Source organism: Dermacentor silvarum, chromosome 5 (assembly GCF_013339745.2).
Source record: "Dermacentor silvarum isolate Dsil-2018 chromosome 5, BIME_Dsil_1.4, whole genome shotgun sequence".
Lineage (NCBI taxonomy): Eukaryota > Metazoa > Arthropoda > Arachnida > Ixodida > Ixodidae > Dermacentor > Dermacentor silvarum.
This window is the reverse complement of record NC_051158.1, coordinates 158,806,941-158,828,081: the sequence shown is the minus strand read 5'-3', so window position 1 is coordinate 158,828,081 and position 21,141 is coordinate 158,806,941. Positions and strand designations below refer to the sequence as shown.

Genomic DNA, 21,141 nt, shown 5'->3' with positions numbered 1-21,141 from the left:
GTCCCTTCCACTCCTCCAACTCGTGTGTCGGAGGTGTAGAAAGGAGACGTGCATGAGGCTGGTGATGCAGCAAAGGCGTGTCGGGTAGCCTGCGCAGCAAACAATGGGGTTGCAAAGGCTCACTTTTTCTTTCCTTTCGGTGCGGACACCCAGTAGCCAGATTAAATTGTTATAAGCAGTAACATGGCATGGAAACATTGTAAGTGGTTTATGCTACCACAGAACACACACAAAAATTCACAGTGTCATGGCTGCGCTTTGTTACATCCCATGTATTGTTAAAACCGTTAGTGCTATAAGTGGATTTGATTGTATAGCTCAGCCTAGTATAATAATCTTGTTTAGTGCCCTTCAATGTTTTAGTTGACCCTACTTTTGGTTCAAATGCAACACGCAGTGCTACGACCCACTCCGACCTGATGCTTCGTGCTCACGAGCTAGGTGTCCAGACTCAGGTTGTGCACAATGCCTCCATCTTGACTGCGGTCGGCTGCTGTGGCCTTCAGGTGAGAAACACCCTTGCAGTACGCATACCTGGCACTTCACATCTCAGCAAAGTGCTCGTTGCACGTATCTCTGGCACTTGAAACATTACCTTGCAGGACTAATTTGCTTTCAGGGATGACATAACACAGTAATATGTATTCTTAAAACCCATTAGGGACCAGCGAACTTTTAAAAGTACAGTACCATTTTCATTTGTAAATAATTAAAGAAGAAATATACAGTGTTTCTTAGTACGCCATTTTGCTAAAAAGAGTCTTGCCAAGATGACCATACTAGTTTTTTTGTCAGCTGCATTATGTACTTGATTTATTCATCGCCAAACTTGGAGAAGTGCTGAACATAGCAGGGTGCTACTGTACATGCACCTTCCTTATTTTTTATAAGTGGATTTCATTGTATAGCTCAGCCTAGTATACTAATCTTGTTTAGTGTCCCTTCATCTTGTTAATCTTGTTTAGTGCCTTTTTTGTTTCGTCAATCGGGAACCACCTCGACAATGGTCAATCTTCAGTGACTCGAAGGCAGCTCTACAATCTGTGCTATCAGCTCTGCGTCGCGGGCCATACGAACAGTTCGTATTCGATATTAGACACCTACTCCATACATCACATGAGAAAGGACACCACGTGGCATTTCAGTGGCTTCCAAGTCACTGCGGTGTCATAGGGAACGAAGACGCCGATAATGCCGCTCGGGCAGCTCTTGACGACACACAGGAAGAGGCCATACCACTCTCACGGTCCGAGGCAGTTAGCAGACTTCGAGTGCTTGCACAGGAGACTATGGTGCACATCAAGCGGCCAGACCAACCGGAGCAATCGTCAATACCACCTGCCCTCTTTGATGCATCTGTGTATGCCAACTGGACTCCGCCGAAGAGAGGCCATTATGCTTTATCACTTATGGCTAGGGGTGGCATTCACTAAATCTTATTCAGTTCTAATTGGAATGGCCGACAACGCTCTTTGCAATGCCTGTCTTTGCAAGGAGACGCTACAACACATTGTATGCGACTGTCCTGAATATAATGTTCTGAGAGAGTCCCTGGCGTCCATTCTAGCGCACCTTGACACCAGACCAATGTCAGTTGAAGTGATTCTCACATGTCGTCGACAGAAGACATCGCAGCTGAAGGAGACGAAGGGACTACTTCGGTTTTTAAAAGAAACGGGCTTGGACAAGTGGCTGTGACAGTGATGTCAAGTACTACGCAACAGTGACGGACTGTGACTTACGATGAGTGTGCTGTGCTGTGTGCTCTCTCTCCTCCCTATCTTTCATTCCCCCTCATCCCGCTCCCATGTGTAGGGTAGCAAACCGGTTGTGCTGAACTGGTTAACCTCCCTGCCTCTCCTTCTTCACTCTTTCCTTCCGTATTTTTTATCAAGCATATCATATGCTTCACAAAGCTGAGGTTTGTGTGGAAGCTTTAGAAAGAAATGGCGTAAACGATGCATGCATGACGTTCCATAGACAATACATATTTATAGGGTCGCGAGAAAATGAATGTAGATGTACTTTGTGAAGTACACTGGGTCTGTGTGTATGCTAGACGGGTGTGCTTGTTCTGGAAGCACACTGGTGGCTTTTTTTGCGATTATTTTTTGCTGACTATTTTTTTGAATATTCTTTGCTGACTACAAACACTTCAGAGACTATTGCAGGTAAAAATATATTAAGTATTACATAAAAATTGTTATTATTCCCCCTGGTTCATTTCTTGCTGCCAAGAAAGATGACACTCTTATCTTCAGAGTCAATAAAGTAGCGAGCCGTGTTGCATTAAATTTAGATAAATAAAGGTGCATTTAGATATTATCTGAACATTATTTAAAACGACAGATTATTTATGCAGGATTTTATTACAAATCTGAAAATAGGTGGGTGGAAACAGAAAACAACAAAGACGATCTATATTCCTCTGCCAATTGAGATGAGTTATGCAATGAAAGTAGAGCAACCTGCATTGAGGAACCAGACGTTGATCCCATCACTTGAAAGGTCAGAAAATTCTGACGAAAATGTTGCCGACCAAATCGTACAACAGGACTGAAATGCAAGAACAGACTGTTATTGGAGGAGATGCCACTAGTCTGTTGAATGTTTCAACTACCACTGAACCAAATGCTGAATGCTTTAGTTTTGAAAACCTGCATTCATCGTAAGATATACAGTGTAAGTCTGCATCGATAATATATTTTCATTGCGTGCACCTCTGAAAGCAACACCAAAGTCCTTCCCCGTTAAATCATGCTGCACACTTGAATAGTTAGAACATTTCCCAGCAATGAATATTTTCCACTAGAATGCTCATTTTGCTACCACAAGGTTATGAAGGCTTACGCAAAGTTTGTTTCACTCTTTGTTGCAAGCCTTTCTGTTTTTTGAAGCTCCAAAATATAGTATTCACATTTGGTGACTTACATCAGGTTTTGCTCCCACAAAGGCCCAGCGTACCACAAAGGCCCAGCGTCTGGATCAGCGCTGCCCTGTTGCCGTGTGTTCCCATTTGCCAGATATTTTTACTGATTACGGTAATCCCGGCACCAGTTGGTGGCATCTAGTTATGTTGATGTTGGGAGGAGCACTCAAACGGTGGTGAACAAGAATTCATGGCTGTACAGAGTTTCCCAATATTGCTGCGTGTGAGCCGTATGGTGAAGAAAACCAAATATTTTATCTACTGCTGCCACTTCAAATTGAACTTTCTGCCTCTTTGGTGACCACTGTTGCCACCTTGGATGCGTTATTGCGCGAATTTTCTTACTTAAATTTTTTTTGTTTCTTCTATCACCTTTTATTCCCTTTACCCCTTTCCCCAGTACAGGGTGGCAAGCCGGTATTTACACTGGCTAACCTCCTTGTCTTTCTTTTCCTTTCTCTCTCTCTCTTGGATGCCAAAAATTCCACCAAGGGGGTCCTAAAATTCAGACCTCAAATTTTTTTAGCAACACTGCCAAATTATCCGCTAACATATATTTTTGTTGAAACCTTCAATGAAAGAAAGTGAAAATGCTGAATAGCAAGAAAAATCCTGTAGCCATGAGAGAAATCTGAACATATTTGAATTTTTATGAAATTAAGTGTAAATAAGTGCATATGAGAGAAACAGCCACGCTGCTTGAATGACTAAGAATTCAAATGGTGTCCTAGCTTTTGTTGAACAGCAGCACTGAGTAGGAGAAAATGTCATACTCTTGCAGAAATATACAAGGTGGTGTAGGAATTCTTTTCCCTGTAATTATCTTCCATCTATGACCACAGTGCTCCTGTTTTTTCGCCGCACGCACAGATGCGTGGAAGTGTCAAAACATGATTGCTAGTTCGTCGTTGTCGTCAGTATGTGGACCCTGGTCTCCCACTTGGCAGGCCGGATGGTCTGATTGGCTTGCAGCGTCTTTTGAATTTAACGGCTCACTCGCTCTTTGTAGGCATCATGAGTGCAGTCGATGAGATGGATAACTCTCCGTGGAAGATCTTAGTCGAAACACCCTTTTTTGTGTCTGTTTATCCCAGCTCTGATGACCATGATACACCACTGTGCCATGGGTGAGCTTCTTTCGGAGCTTTGTTTTAAACAAATTCACGGGGCTGAGCTATTCAGCTTCAGCATTCTAGTCCAGTTACGGTACAGCATGAGACGGAGAAGTCTGCTTGAGGGGGTCTTCACCAGAACAGTCATGATAATCATTTATTTCACACCAGGAATTCTGTGTCATTGATGCCTTTACTACAGTCGTGATGCTGGTTTATTCGCTTTCTATGATGCCAATTCTTGTACAAGGCAAGGCAATGCACGGTTTAGTTTCGAAAGGATAAGGTGCTCACCTAAATATCCAGTCGCATATGCTAAAAAATGCAGTCCGCTAAAGGTTAGCTTATGTTCCGCTAAAACGTCCGCTGACGCATACTTAACCATTAAAAGGACATAGAACCCACTACATCTAGCTGATAATCCTCTAAGATGGCACTGGTTGCAGCGTGCCGTTGAAAGCAGTATGTGCTAATCATTTGGCTATCGAACAACTCTTTCGTTGCACAGTTTGTCCAAAAACAGACTCGAAGAATGGTTGTGTCTGTGCATGAGTTTTAGAGGGGACAGCAGGCTGTATTCATAGCGTTGCTTTTCAACTCAACAGTCATCCTATGTCGTTCTCTCTCTTGCATAAAAAGGAGGGAGCAAATGAGGAAGAACATATTCAGTAATGTTTCATATGAGCGAACTACATTGCAGCAGCCAGGTACAGATGCCAATAACATCCTGGTCATGTCTCAAATAGAAAAAAAGGCAAGCTACTCATGAATGTGAACATAGTGCAGTCTTTTGAGAACGAAATCAACATGTTAACCGGGCTGTCGGCACTACAGTCATTCACAAATCGGGTAAAAAAACACTCCGAGGGCTACCTTCCATTTTTTTTACCTTGCGAGGACCTAAACGTGTTTATGGGCATAGCCTCTTGTTTCTTTCTGCAATAAACACAAAAATATCGCATGTAGAAATGAGCTTATTCTTGGCAAAAGTATTAGTAAAAATTTCTGCTAAGTTTAGCCCTTGCTTATGAGTTGAAGGTCTAGTAAGTGGTGTGGGAAATATGGAGAAAATATGCATGTTCTTGTTAAGTGTCCTGTGACATCTGCTATTACATCTTTGACATCATTTATCATGTGTGTAGTGTGCAATGGCATCGCACCTGGTTACAACAGCGCATTCATGTAAGGTCTCGTGTTTGAAAGCGATTGCTTAGATTGCAATGGGAGAAAATCGGAAAATGCAACCTTATCGGAAAATGCAACCTTACCATGTAATGTCTCTTGTGCAGAATCCACTTTTTGGTTATGGTTAATGAGAATCGTAGAGCCTTGTCAGAAAGAAAATGGCATTGTCAAAAGTTGACCTAAATGCATTTTATTATATTGGAGGCCGTCGTTCTAATATTGAACTAGTATTTACTTGCAGCAATGAGCCATGTGGCCAAAACCTTTAGTATAACATGAGGAGAAGCTAGGGACTGGGAAATTACCGGCGGAAGAAAAATTGATATACTTGTAATATAAAGAAACAGAAAGGGGGGGGGGGGACAATGGTGTATATTAGCGAGCAGACATGAATAAAGGATAGCCTGGTTAAAATTAAAAGGAACACGTGTGGTTGGGCAGACCATTTAATGCATAGCTTAGATAAGTGGTGTTCTATTGGTCACAGAATTGATGCCAAGTGAAGGTAGAGGCATACCTGCACATTGTCCCAAATTTTGGATAAAGCTTGTAAATTTGGGCTTGTTCTATGATTTGACTGTTTCAACAGTTTTACAAAAATAACGTAATGGTTGATCAGTTGGTTGATCCGACGGGAATGCGTTGGCATTGACCTTTCGCCAGCCTCAGCACGGCTTTCTGTACCGCTCGATGCCACTGCATCAGTTTTAAACTGTACTCAGACACGTGCTTCGCAATACTTCTGAACCTGTTGAAGTGCAACGTCGCGCGCCACCTGTATTCCTATTGGCTCCTGTCCCTCCTTCACAGACCCTCTCTCTCCTCCTCTCCACTTCTGAGGTCACTCATTTTTCTCCTTTTCTCCACTCTTTTCTCTTCCCGCACACCACGAGCTAACCGATGGATGCAGGTGTGTTCTTGTTCGCATGTGCGTCCTAGTCCTGATGTATTAAGTGTGTTAGCACAAAAAAAAAAAAAAACTTCGCTTTTTGGTTTGCATCCATACTCTTGGAAGACGTCTGATTGTAAAGTGACACCAGAGAGGCACCTGCTTTCAGCAAGTTTATTCAGACAAGTTCCTGGAGGATGCAAAATCGGCAACAGCAAAGTTAATGAAAAAATCACAGCATATCCACGAGGTGAATGATGATGATGGGGCGAAGCTCCGGAGGGATCATCGGTAAACCGTGAATACTCAGAGTAATTCGCCCAGCATATGATCAAGTAAACACGTCAGAAACAGTGTGTGTATATATACAATACGTTTTATTTTCTTAGACGCTTCTTCTTAGATGCTTGGTTTGCGGAGTCCCTTCATTACCACGGCTTTGTGGTCCGTGAAATGAAGGGATAACGGTTGGATAACGCCGCTGCTTCGCGTTCGCGAACGCCTGAGTCTTCGCGCCGCAGCCGTGCCGCTTCTGCCTCTCGTTCTCGCACTACGGGGTCTTCACGCCGCCGCCGCGCTGCCTGTCGCGAAGCCGCGGCCTCGCGGGCTCTCACCGTGGGATTTTGCCTCCGAGCACGCGCTGCCGCCGCCGCCTTCCGTGCTCTCCGCTCCGCAGCCTTGTCTTCCATCCGGCGACTCCGAGCGAAAGAGAAAGCGCGCCAAAAGTGAGCACCTTTTATTATAACACCCCCTAGCGGTAACCCGTCGCACTGCATTGTAGCGCGCCGCCGCCGCCTTCCGCACTCTCCGCTCTGCAGCCTTGTCTTCCATCCGGCAACTCCGAGCGAAAGAGAAAGCGCGCCAAGAGCGATCACCTTTTATTATAACACCCCTAGCGGTAACCCGTCGCACTGCATTGTAGGTTTTCTCATCAACTATGCGAAAAACTAGCGCCATCTAGTGACATTATATACACTTATATATAGAAAGATCGACACTTACGCCATCTAGTGAACACTTCATAAAACTACAGGTGGCTACATACTACATCGGAGGAAGGACAGACCCACGCCCTAAGGAGCTTCGCCCCTAAAAAGTCGCTGTGATCTAAAAGCTAATGTTTTTCTATTTCGTTTTTGCTTTTCTGTGTTTGCTACTGCTGCTGTTGTTTGTGAGCCGAGTGTAAAGTTAAATCATCATTTATAAACTGCATATGCACGTATCCCACAAAAGGTGTGTGCTCAAGGAATACCTTTTTAAAAAATGCCCATTATATTCCCTCTTCTGTTGTGTCCGTGGGGATGCTACAACTTTTTTTTTTATTTCACGGGTTGGCAGTAGCAGCCGGAAAAAGATTACCATCATCTGTCAGGGTTAGGAAATCTGCAGGTAAATTATGGAGCCAGCTGACACACTGCGGGGTAATATGAGATCAGTAGATGCGCCTTTTATTGTGCAGTGGGCATAATAGGCTGATGATGATGACGTGACAAATCTTTTCCCCCTGTCCAGCTCTACAACTTTGGTGAGACGGTGTCCATCGTCATGTGGACCGACACGTGGCGGCCGCGCAGCTACTACGTCAAGATCGCAGCCAACCGCAAGCGGGGTCTCCACACACTCTGCCTGCTTGGTAAGAAGAGTTCTGCCTGTTCAGAACTGCAGGCCACACTAAACTACTGTGTGGTATTGTTGTCGTTGCTTATTAGCTGTCGAGGGCATGCGGTCACAGGCTCGATTCCCAGCCATAGTGGCCACATTTCAATGAAGGACGAGATGGAAGAACACTGGTGCACCTAATTTAGATGCACGTTAACCAAGCACCAATTTGATAGAATCAATATGGAGCATCCTCCACTGCAGCATCCCTCATAACCCACTGTGCACCGTTCCTAAATAGTTACTCTATTTGCAAGCGGTGACCAGCATTTCCTGGGAGGATTTTTGACAGGGTGCCGACCTAGCGTAAGGCAGCCTAATGGCTACTCACTGAAGCCTTGAGCTGTGCTCAGGCTACTATGCAGAATCACGCGACCCCTAGCAGCTATGAACGCTGTTTAACAGACGTCTTCGTCAGTTTTGCTGCTCTTGAACAAATCTACAGGTCTCAAATGAAACTGCACACAAAATCCACACTCATACTTCATGCAGAAATGCTGTCTTAATGCACCAAAAACCACAATGCCAGGTAAACCTGCTGAAGAATTTGCCTTAGCCCATCTGATACCGTAAAACACGCTGGATCTATGCTACTCTATGCCGTGTTGTCATGATCCGGCTGGATATGGTGACAACATTGCCATTGTCAGCAAGATGGTAGCTTGTGCCATCCAGTAGCAGCTTGCAGAAATTAACCAGCATGTGGACGTGACCTTTCGGATGGCAGCAGTTGCACAGTTGCCAAAGCGTGACGTTTTAAAGAGCCTTTTTTTAGAATTTCGCACTGTAAAGCGGGAGTGCATATCTTGCATGTGAGCAGACGTTTCAGGAGGAAATGCAGCAGTTGCAGTAACCTTTCCTCAACAGTTGGAAACCCCACAATTTACAAACTGTTCAAGAGCAGTAAGGTAGGCTTTATTGGAGCTGACTATCCCAGGCACATTTGAGAAATTGAGGCTACCCTTTTTCTCATACAGTTCAGTTCCGCCGCAACAAAAATGTATGGTGCACTCGAAAAAATTTGTTGTAAACTTCACAAGAAAATAGCTAACCTGAACGGTAGACCAAAGAAACTTTTATTTCCAAAATTCAAACAATGTCGACTGCTTCTATGTTATTCATGTTCTATGTTCTATGTTATTCATGACATTCTATGTATGTCATGATTTTCACATTTGGCGAATACTGTATTTACTCGATTCTAACGTGCTCCCATTTTCCGTGACTGAAAAAAAAAAAAAGAAAATCCTTTACAGAACTGCGCACCTCATGCTTTCATACAGAAATACAACTTTGCCTCATTCTGAAAAAACAAAGATTTACTCCTGATGCGCTGAAGTTGCGATGAATAAAAAAAAAAGTCTGTTTCACCCAAAAGGCGAAGCATTGATTGCGATAGCAAATTAGTAGACAGCTATGCGAAGTAAGGATGACAGTTTTATTGGCCATATAAACTTGGAAACATTCGCTTCCTAACTAAGTTAACAAACACAGTGCCACGTGCGCACGAGCAAACATGAATGCGTCTTGCTTGTTGACCGCGGAAACTTGCTGTCAAGACTGGAGTGACGAAGCGCGGCAAGAGAATTGACCTTCGTGCTAACACACCTCTTGCTTCAATGCGAACTATAAGTGGCGAAAAGACAGCGTGCGGCTGACTCACTTGTCGCATCTCGCTTTCAAGATAGGGCCAAGTCGATTGTATTGCTGATGTGAATCGTCGCAGAATACGTCCTGCTTTGGTCCACTGAAACCCTTCCGCGTTGCTTTGCTGGTAAAAACCTTCTCCTTCGGTTGGTGCCACTCCCGCACGCAAGTTTTGGATTCTCCGAACGCTCGTGATGCAGCCCGATTTATGTCCGTCTCCGTACACATGATCACTTTTCTTTTAGATGTGGCATCATGATGAACTCGGCACTTCATGCTGATAGAGCAAACGCAGAAAACGGGAAGACGGACAGTAGACTTATGCCTAAGCACACATATTGCAGCAAATGCAGGAAGTTACGGCAGCTAGGCTCGAAGCGCGTACGAGCTTCGAGCCTAGCTGGCTATATGGCTATATGGTAACGCAGATTTAGGGTCGTACTCGATTCTAACGCAAACGTAATTTTTGGACCTGTTTTATCGGAAAAAAAGTGCGCATTAGATTCGAGTAAATATGGTAGTTGCATGGCGATGTCGTCATGCACAGCCACGCAGTTTCTCACGACGTCGAACGCATCCGGTTCGCGTGCTGTGGCCAGTGGAGGCTGCAAGTTCAGTGCTTCGCCTTCATCTCACTGTCCCTCGTTGTGGACACTTTTTATAATTTCCTCATCACTCAGTTTTTAGAGGGCGATCACATCGATGTCAGCATCAATGAAATCTTCCAGCTCGACACCGGTTAGCACATTTCCGGCATCTTGAAGGGCCGCTCACGACACAATTGCCTCTGCCTGCCGATGCACTGCTTCGTTGCAGTCGGCAGGATCCCCTCGGCAAAGTCGGCGTCTGCGTCTACGAGCTTGAAGCCCTCATGCGTGTAACAGTTGGCGATGATTGGACATCCGGTTGCAGCCCGTGTAGCAGCCATCATCTGCAGTGCCATGTACAGGTCCAATTTTGTTTCTCAACCGGTCTCCACGTTCAGTAGGAGAAGCTGTATCCCTCGCTGACGGTCGACCCACTTCATGCTTCTTATTACACCTTGGTCAGTTGGCTGGACTGTAGAAGTGCAATTGGGCGGAAAGTACAGTGCAGTCTACTTATAACAATGCCACATATAATGGTATATCGTTTATAACGATGAGACATCGTAATAGTGTCAACACATACATTAGACTATTAGAACAAAATGAGAAACAAGCCCAATCCTTGACTTAGGTGTCTACTAGTGGCACTCGCACCTCGGCATTGGTGTACTCTGTTGTAAGGTGGGAAATTGAATTCGGAGGAGCGACCGAACGTAACTGGCGGGAAACCGCCTTGACAGAGGAGTGGGTGAAGGAGCGAAGGAGGGCGTGACATGTAGCCTCCTAGCGGACGGCGGACGAAGCGCACCTTACATGCCCCTTCGTCGCTGACGTGAGAGCATGTTACGAACGCCTGCGCGCAGCTGGCGTGCATGCATGAGCGAGCGACGGAGCAGGTGCCCACCGGGAGAGAAGTGAGAGAGGAGAGAGGGGGGTGACGTCACCCCTCCTTTGATATTGATTCTTTTTGATATTGTTATAAGTGGACTGCATTGTACTTAGCTCCACATTTGCGAGCTTCGCATCCGGAATATGACGAGTGGAGAAATTGTCCTGCAACAAGCACACCCGCCGGCCCTGCCTCCCCATGTCGCAATCAAATTCTACGACCCATTCCACAAAAAAAGTCCGCGTCATCCAAGATCGGCTGTGGACCACATATTTTACGGGAAGGCTCCTATTGCCTTTGAAGGAAGGGAGGTTGCACTCATCTCGATAGTCAGCAGTGGGTGCTTGTCCGATCCATCCGCGTTGGCACAGAGAAGCATGGTCATGTGCTTTTCACTGTGTTTTCCATCATGACAACGCTGACCTTTCATCTCGAGGGTTTTCGACGGCAGCATCTCAAAAAAAATTTTTGTCTCGCCAGCTGCCGTTGGTGTCCTTGTTTGTTGGCTTCTTATGATATGACTAATAAAAATCTTAGCCTTGTAGATGTTAACATGGTGTAGTCCTTCAACAACGATGAAATGTTTGTTGACATTCAGGCGGATGCACTGCCCTTGTCTGCTGATGTCGACGTGTTTCGTAGAAAGTCTGTCCGATCGTGTCTTGCGCGCTGTGTGCTTTAGGTGCGAGTGAAAGTGTGCGAGAGTGAGGAGAGAAAGATGGTGGCGTGATGAGCACAGTCGTGGGAGCAAGGGGAAGCCCAATTTTTTGCTTGTCCAATTATTTGGGCCCTAGCCAGAGCATCACTGCTCAGTACATAGACCAAACATATACAGTATAGACCACTTATAACGTAACCGTTTATAGTGCAGGACCGGATATACAGTTAAACCTGCTTATAACGAACCTCCATATAACGAATTCCTGGATATAACGAAGTTTTTAGATTCCCCGCCGTTACTCCATAGAAGCACATGTATTTGAGACCTCTACGTAACGAAGTGACAGTGGGAGGCCCCCTCGATATAACGAATTTTCCCTTCCGACCACCTAGAGACTTCGCCCCAAATTCTGTCATTTGTGCGCGAGCAGCAACCGGAAGCACCTTCTCCGCCGCAATGGAATGCGAAGCGAGCGCACGTGTGCGTGCGTGCGTGTGCGAGGCGGCCCTGCATCCCTCGACCCGGTGATCTTGCCGCCGCGGACGTGACCTTTCCCCCTCCCTTCATTCAAATCTGATCCTGCCGCTTGCTGCAGCTGGCCTAGCCCGCCAAGCCGGCACTCTCTCCTTTTTCAGCTGATGTTGCCGACGCGCTGGTACACGCTGTGGCACATCAGACTCGATGAGCGCGGACACGCGCTGTCAAACGCTGGCGGCGTGTGGAAGCGCCGCTGGAGAAGCGAGCGAAGTGACCATCGTGCTGTTGTCAAACTGAACGCCGAGAACACACAGCACGGAGAAAGCTATGAGCCGCCGCCGCACCTACACTGCTAGACTCTGCCCCAACGTAGATCGCTTTCAAGATACGGCCTGCGCGACCGCGCGCCGCCCCGCTATCCCTCGCTCCCTCGCCGGTGCCTCGAGCGCAACGGAAGAAGGCGCGCTTCCTTCCTGCTTTTCGTGCGCTCTCGAGATTTAGACGCGGTCGTCGGCTACCCTCGCACGTTTTCACTCGCACATACAGCATACGGCGCGCGGCGACTGCGTTATCGCCCTTGGAGTTTAGGGTACGGCCACGCTAGCGGCAAAAACACGCATCAAAAACGCGCGTCAGAAACGCGCGGCAACGCGTCATGCCGCGTGCGGCAGAAGCGGCAGGAATCGGGGGTCTTGCTTGCGGCGTGCCGCGCGAAATGGGTTCTGCGGCAAATGCCGCGTGCCGCAAGATGAAGAACCAATCAAGAGCGACGAGGGTGACGTCACGGAGCCATCACAACCGGAACGGCGCCGGTCCGCCCCGGGTTTTGAATCGACGATCGTCGTCTTTCACATGAAACAACGAGCGCTCGCGGTGTTGCTCGCCCGTTCGGAGAGCGTGGGAGATCTTATCGCGCTGACGCGCGGCGAGACGCGCGTGCCCTGACCGCGCGTTTTTTGCCGCGAGCGTGGCCGTACCCTTATATACGGAATATCTATGAGCCAAAACCAAATTTAAGGGCCACAACACGTCATGGACACCATCTTTATATATCAAATACGGATCTCAAGGGCCATACTTTTGCTGGCGGAAACCGAAAATACGTCATAGTTGTCGCCCCCGGCACTTTGGGCGGCCAATGCCATCGTCAAGCCACCAAGCCAAGCGACATGAAAAGTCGAAATGGCCGCTCAGTTCGGCGCGGGGTGGCAGTTCGCAACGTATGATGTGGGAACGGTCCCACAGTTGCGACCTAACAGCGGGGTTACCAATGCATTGAGTTCTAAGGGAGCTGGGCCGGGACCGGTCGAAAACGACAAAACAGCCGAGAAAACGCAGCCCCCGGCAACGTAATAGTGAGGTTCTACTGTAACACTATACGACGCTACAATGCGATCGTGACGCTCGCTCTTCGTTTCCGATGCCTCGCGCTTGTGCGAAACGACACGCGTCCACGCATCCGGTACCTGGTGACATTCCGAGGATGAGTGCTTCGATGAAAACGGAAAACGGGTGCGCGTTGCAATTGAGGGCACGTTAGAATCGAGTAAATACGGTAAACGTTTATTTTTCGAATTTTCTTGCCGAACCTGCATATAACGAAATCCTCTTTATAACGAAGTTTTTCGGGAATTTGTCAATTTCGTTATATCCAGGTTTAACTGTAGTACGGTCTTTTCAAATTCCTGTTAATTATCCCAAAGCACTCCATGTATATGCATACCGCTTACAGTGCAGCCGCGTGAGACGAAATACTGGTTATAATGCGGCTTCCGCGGGAAAAGCTCACCAACACGGGCGGCAGCGAGCAACAAGGTGCGTGCTCTTGGCCGACGTGTGCATTATTCAATGCAATCAAACTCTTGTTAATTCGGACTTATTTGGCCGCACATCAGTTAATTCGGACTACTTTCGGAGCTCGAGGAGCGCCGCAAATGTGCGATGCGAAAGAGCAAGAACAGCGCTAGCGTCCAACCGAAACGAAGCGGCGGAGTCCGCATCGCCACGGCCATCAGTTGAAAACGTACGTAAATGACCAACGCTGGTACACTTCGAGCCTATTTGTGTCTTTAAAGCCTGTATGCTCGCGTTTACTGCTGCGCATAACACCGCGTTGGCCACGGGCTTTCGTAACTGCGTGGTTGTCATCCACGATCGCGTCGATAGTGGCCGCGGTTTTCTCCGCAGCGGTTGTGGCGAACAGTAGTTTCATTTTTACTCGGTACGCGCGCGCGTCGGCCGCGTGCCAAAAAAACTGCGTTGTCGCCATCGATGATCGCATAGATAGCGACCGCGGTTTCGACTGCAGTTGCAGCGAACGGTAGTTAATTCGTCCAGACTTGGTGCGTGCGTCGGGCGCGTGCCTTCAGCACCGCAATGTCGCCGTTCGTAATCGCGTCGATAGCGGTCACGGTTTTTTCCGTAGTGCTTGCGGCAAACTGTTGTTTCGTTTTGACTAGGTGCAAGGCTGTCGAACTCAAAGAGCACCGGCTACATCGCGATTATGTTTTCGCCAGCTCACTGACGAAAACGTAATTGCGATGTGTGCGCGATTGTACAAAGCGTGTCTACATGCTTGGTCTACATGTTTTGAATACGTGCAGGGCTTGAAAATCGTTGTTTTGGTTATAGTGCGGTACTGCTTATAGTGCATATATTCGAGACTCCGGCGACTTACGTTATAAGCGGTCTACACTGTAATGAAAATAAAAATTTTGTGCCCTAAATAATGATAATTTTCTGACTAAGCTTCATTAATATTTTGAGGGGGCGTCAAATAGATAAAAAAGGGACAGTATTTATATACAGGCACTGTTGGCAGAGATGGCCAAGATGGCTGAACACACACAGCGTTCCCCGGCGATTGTCGTCTTCTTCCTTAATGCAAGGAGGCGGCCTGTAACACCTAACCGCCCCGGCGGGCTGAGCGCCGTCTCAGCGCAGACTAATTACACGAGGAGGCGACGGAAAAGTACGGCTTCAGTCGGGAGACATGCACAACGTCACGAGATGGCAGGGTAGATGGTGGAGAACTGTTCAGTGGGGTGATTTCATAGTTCACGTCACTAACTTGCCGTAAAACCTTGTAAGGTCCGGTGTAACGCGATAAAAGCTTTTCGGAGAGACCGACGCGACGAGAAGAAGTCCAGAGAAGCTCAAGAAATCCCGGAGAAAAGCAGAGGTGCCGGTGGCTACGGTGGTAACGGTCCTTTTGGCATAATTGTGAGTCGGATAGTCGCTCATGAGCTATCTGACGTGCCAGATGGGCTTGCGCGGCAGCATCGTAGGCATACTCTGTGGTATGTTGTAGAACAGCAGGTAGGAGCGTGTCAAAAGGCAATGCAGGGTGGTGGCCATACAGGAGGTAAAATGGCGAAAAACCGGCGGTGTCGTGACGGGAGGAGTTGTACGCGAACGTGACGTATGGCAAAGCGCTGTCCCAGTCCCGATGATCGTCAGACACGTACATCGACAGCATATAGGTTAAGGTGCGGTTCAGCCTTTCGGTGAGCCCGTTGGTCTGCGGGTGGTACGCAGTAGTGAGCTTGTGCTCTACAGAACAGGATCGAAGGAGGTCATCGAGAACTTTCGACAAGAAGTAGCGGCCTCGGTCTGTGAGCTGTTGCCGAGGAGCACCCTGACGAAGGATGACGTCATAAGGCAGGCAATCGGCGATATCACTGGCGCAACTAATCGGCAAAGCTCGCGTCATGGCAAAACACGTAGCGTAGTCGATCGCATCTGCGATCCACTTGTTCCCTGAAGCAGACGAAGGAAATCGACCGAGGAGGTCGAGATCGACACGGTAGAATGGCTCCTGGGTTATGGGAATAGGATGCAGAAGGCCTGCAGGCAAGCCTGAGGGCCGTTTACGTCGCTGACAAAGGTCACACGCAGCAACGTAACGTCGAACGGATCGGTACAGACCAGGCCAGAAAAACTGGTGCCGCACGCGATCGTATGTGCGGGATATGCCAAGATGGCCAGCGGTCGGAGCATCGTGGAGTTCTTGGAGAACAGTAGCACGAAGATGCTTGAGAAGAACAAGCAGAAGCTGTGGGCCGTTGGGAGTGGTACCGTATAATGCGGAATATAGGTCGAGGTTTTTTCCAAAAACTATTACTAAAAAGTCACCCCTCGACTTATATACCGGTCCTTGGCACAATCTCAATTGTCGTGTGGCAACATGTGGGAGCCACAGGCCTTTTGGCATCCGCATCGTTATCGCCTCCATCTTGACCGACGCCCGACGCTGTTCGACCGACGCCATCTTCTCTTTTTGGTCTTTATTCTATGGTGCAGCTATCATTCTTCAGGGTGCGTACAGGTCCTTGAAATCCTTGAAAACCCTTGAAATTGAAAAGTGCATTTTCAAGGCCCTTGAAAGTCCTGGAATTTTTTTCCTTCCTTGAAAATCCTTGAATTTCGTGAGCAATGCACTCTGATATCGACATTGCGACCTCCTTTCTGGGGTATAACGCCGTCGATCTGACAAACTCCCCATTTCAGAAACAATACGCCGGTGCGAGCACACATGGTTCCGTTTTGCAGAACTGCACGGAAAAAATAAAGGGCTTCACCTAGTCAAACCGTGAGCGAGAGAACCGTGCTGCGCTTTGGTGATTGCTCGGCTGGCAGTGTTTACGCTGCTTTCCTCACCCAATCGTTGGTTTCATTCCTCGCCCGTCGGTCTGCCTTGTCCCACTTTCACTCTTGCGCGCGAGCTGAAGCTAGTGAAGCTAAAGAGAGCTATAGTGGAGGGCAACTTTACTTACCACTGATGCTCAGTGCCTTTGGGTGGAGGTTTGTTATAATATTATTTATCATAAGATAAGTGCAATAACATTACCATATTTTCCGGTCGCACCTTTGTATAAGACGCACCCCCCTGAAAACAGCAGTTATTCCGAAAAAAAAAAAAAAAACGTTATATAAGTCGCACCGGTGCATAAGACGCACCTGTTCTTTCGCTACGCGATTTAAAAAAAGTTACAGTGACGTTTCGCTCTGTGAACGCGGGTCACGCGCAAGCGTATGGGAGCCATGTATTTCCACTACAGGCACATTTCTGCCGTAGTGGTTGCCGCGATGTTCCCTACAAAGTCCAAGGGCGATAACATCGTCCCCGTGAGTGAAAGCGTGCGACGGTGAGCCGAATCGCGCACAAGGGAGGAAAGCGGGGGGGCGGAGGGGGGGGGGGTGGTTTGTACTCACTTGTACGCAGTTGTACTCTCGTAGCAACTGCGTAGTTTGCGCAGCGGCGCGCGCCGTATCTTGACAGCGATCTGCAGATGCCACGACTTCGGGGTCGACCGACTCGCGGTCGGCCTACCGCCGCTTGTGTTGCTGCTCCATCCTTCTCGCACAGCGCTCGAGAACTTGATCACGAGAACTCGGCACCTCGATAGCGCGTACAGAACCCGTAGCAATTAAGTCAACCAGCGCGCTTCGCGTGGCCATAGCATCGGATCTGGTTTTGAGGACAGCTTTTCCGATAAAAAAAAAAGAAAAAAAAAAACCCTTAACCTTGTACTCGTCCGCGCAAAGCTTGAAACAGCGAAGCTGGGCGATCCTAGCCCAGTATTTTCCGGAAGTGCGCGCGAACTTTTCATGTTATTACTCATGATGATAATTTTTTTTCGCGCGTCTCGGACTTACGGCCGTAACTGCGTGTTGCGTAGCGCAGCTTGCAACACGGACACCGCATTGCTATGCCAACAACGCGTTCCAGCAGACCCGCTATGAATGAGTCTCTCTCTCTCTCTCTCATAGTGCGCAAAACCTCTTCACCTTGCAGAGCACGAGCATGCGAACGCGCAAGCTGTGGACGAAGACGACGACGCTCGAACGCAATCATATGGCTCACATAAATGCATGCTCTGCCAGCGTGGCTGTATAGCCCAGAAAAAAAAAAGCTGTATAGCCTAGCGGTTACGACGCTCGCCTTGGGACCCGGGGGGTACGTGGGTTCGAATCCCGCCTCGGCAAGAAAGTTTCTTTTATTTCTTCATAGTTTCTTGATACGAACCACAAATTATGGCTGGCTTAAACAGCTTCGCTGTTAAAAACGTACATAGGTCGCACCGTTCTATATAATACGCACCGACGAAAAATTCAGCAAGAAACGCGTCTTATACACCGGAAAATACGGTATGCTGAATGTTTTGAAAATGTTTGATGAACTAACCGAGCTAATACTGCAGAAGCCTGAACAAGCTGTTGTGAGTTTTTGTTGTGTTAACTTTTAATATTGCGGACTCGAGAAATGATCAAGATAAGACATATTTTACAAAATTGCAATATACATCTATTTGTTATAATATAATGCATGTGTAGCAAGACTACACTGAATGGTTTGGAAATGTTCGGTAAACTTGGCCAGTTAATACTGGAGAAGTCGGAGTAGCTGTTGGGAGCATTCATTGTGTTTTGTGAACTTTTTTTTTTTTTAGTATTGTTGTGAACTTGCAAGGTGATCAAGGCTGGACAATAACATCATTGGGATATGCATTTATTTCTTTTTATTTTAGTGCAATAACCCTATGGTGAATATCTTGAATATTTGTGGTGAACTTTACCCAGCCTATACTGGAGAAATCTCAGCCGCTGTTGTAAGCGTTCATTTTGTGTTGTGATCTTGAGAAGTTATCAAGGCTAGACATTTTTATTACAATTGTGATATACATTTATTTATTGTAAGTGCAATAAAACTAGTCATTTTTGGAAATGTTAAAGTAGAGAAATCCTACTTTTGATGCCGCTTTGAGTCCTTGAAAAACCTGTGACAGGTCCTGGAAAGTCCTGGAATATCCTTGAATTTTTGCCTTAGAAACCTGTACGAACCCTGCATTCTTGGAATTGATTTCACGACCACCTACAGAATGAGTACTGGTACTCGACGTCAGTTCACCGCGGCGTTCAAAATGAAAGTGATTGAATACGCGGAAGCTAACGGAAACATGTCCGCGCAGTGGCACTTCGGCATTTCCGAAAAAAGCGTCCGATACTGGCGCACGCAAAAAGGCAAGTTATCTACGTACAACGCTCGGAAGACTTCCTTTAGTGGGCGCCGCGCGGTGCACCCTGAACTTGAAGATAAGGTGGCGGATTTCCTCAGTGCGCATCGCGCCAGATCCTTGCCAGTGACTTCGGAACTGATGCGCATCAAAGCGATTGAGCTTGCCCGTGAATCAGGCCTAACGCGAGAGCAGTTGAAGGGCTCTGTCTACTGGGTTCGCCGCTTCATGCGACGCAAAGGATTCTCAGTTCGCCGGCGCACATCTATCTGTCAGAAGCTGCCGGAGGCACACGAGGACAAGCTGGTTGAATTCCAGCGCTATGTCATCTGTCTCTGGCAGCAGCATGGCTACATGCTTGGACAGATAGGCAACGCCGATGAAATGCTGGTGTGGTTCGACTTGCCGTCGTCCACCACAGTGTGCGAACGTGGCGCAAAGGAAGTGAAACTGCTTTTGACGGGGAACGAGCATTCGCGCTTCACAGTGATGCTTGCCTGCACTGCTGACAGCAGAAAGCTGCCCCCCTTTATAATCTTCAAGAGGAAGACGTTGCTGAAAGAGGCATTCCCGAGGGACGTTGTCGTTCGTGTGAACGAAAAGGGATATATGGATGAGACTCTCACGGTCAACTGGATACAAACGGTGTGGAATCGCGGCCCGGTGCACTCCTGCGGTGTCGGAGCATGCTCGTTTTGGATGCGTTTCGCGGGCACTTGATCGCAGGTGTGAAGCAAGCGCTCCACGAAGGGAGGACGGAGTTCGCCGTCATTCCGGGAGGCATGACCTAAACGCTTCAGCTGCTCGACGTCGTGCTCAATAAGCCCTTTAAAGACCGGGTTCGTGAACTCTATAACCAGTGGATGGCCGGCGACAACCCAAAGACCCCAACCGGCCGGCTGCACAGGCTACCCCTCGCCACTGTGGCCACATGGGTGTCGCAGGCTTGCGCCTGACGATATGGTGGTGAGGGCATTAAAAAAATGCTGCATCAGAAACTCTTTGGACGGCACCGAGGACGACATGTTGTGGGACGCAGATAGTGACAAGTAGTCCTCTTCAGACGAGAGTGCAGACAGCTCCAGCGAACGAGCAGTGACGGTACACGCTGACGGTACCATGAATAAAACGGAAGTTTTGTGCCTAATAATTTGTATGTCGACTTTTTTGCTTCAAGGTGAGGGGGTCGACCTATATTTCGCACTATACGGTACTACGACGGTAAAGAATATCGTCGTGAAGCTCAAACAGACGAAGTGATGGGTCGGGTTGACGAGAATGGAGGCGGCCAATGATAGATCGTAACATGTCGTCGCTTTGCTGTTCAGCGTGTATGTTGGCCAGATCTGCAATAGCCATGACGAAGTCACCGGTATCACGTTCGGCGGTGTCGGGAGGGTCGACTGGGTAGCGGGATAAACAGTCAGCATCTTGGTGCATCCGGCCACATTTGTAGCGCATGTCAAAGGTGTACTCCTGTAGTTGTAACGTCCAGCGGCCAAGCCTTCCTGTAGGATCCTTCAGCGACGAGAGCCAGCAAAGGGCATGGTGGCCCGTGACAACGGAGAAAAGTTCGACCGTACATATTGTCACGTAGTAGTGACGGTAGAGAAAACAGATACAAAACTGTGTATGACGAAACTGGTTGTTTATTGGGCGAACCTGTGCCCACAAAAGCAAGCTACACTCAAAGCAAAACGATAGCGGCGAACACAGTCGGCGATCGTCGAAAATCTGATCAGCGGCGAAACGCGTCGGCTTTTATACCTGAGTCATCGAAGGTTCCAGATTAATCCCTGATGCCCGCGTGTCTTCCAGAAAGTTCTAGACAATTCGCGTCGCTCATACAATCAGATTACATGGGCGTCGGTGACCACAGACGACGGATAGAAGCATTGATAACGTCCGAGAAGCTTCCAATGCAGGCGCGTCCTGCGCCGAGCGATAACGTTTAACATTTGTCAGCCAATGTTGAAAGCGGCTACCGGTGAAAGATAAACATGTGTACGTGTCAATACCCTCCCCTTAAAAAGCATCGTCCCGATGCTACAAACAAACACGAAAGCGAAAACAAAACCATGCGTAATAAA

The 21,141-nt window shown here is 47.8% G+C and overlaps 1 protein-coding gene across 1 annotated transcript in view; it reads left to right on the top strand.

The window, feature by feature from the left end:
• Nucleotides 1-21,141, top strand: part of LOC119453817 (diphthine methyl ester synthase-like) — a 58,745-nt gene that overhangs the window by 8,047 nt on the left and 29,557 nt on the right. The window contains exons 4-5 of the mRNA XM_037715855.2: nucleotides 398-506; nucleotides 7,628-7,748. Coding sequence (XP_037571783.1) covers nucleotides 398-506; nucleotides 7,628-7,748 — 230 coding nt within the window. The remainder of the gene's footprint in view (nucleotides 1-397; nucleotides 507-7,627; nucleotides 7,749-21,141) is intronic.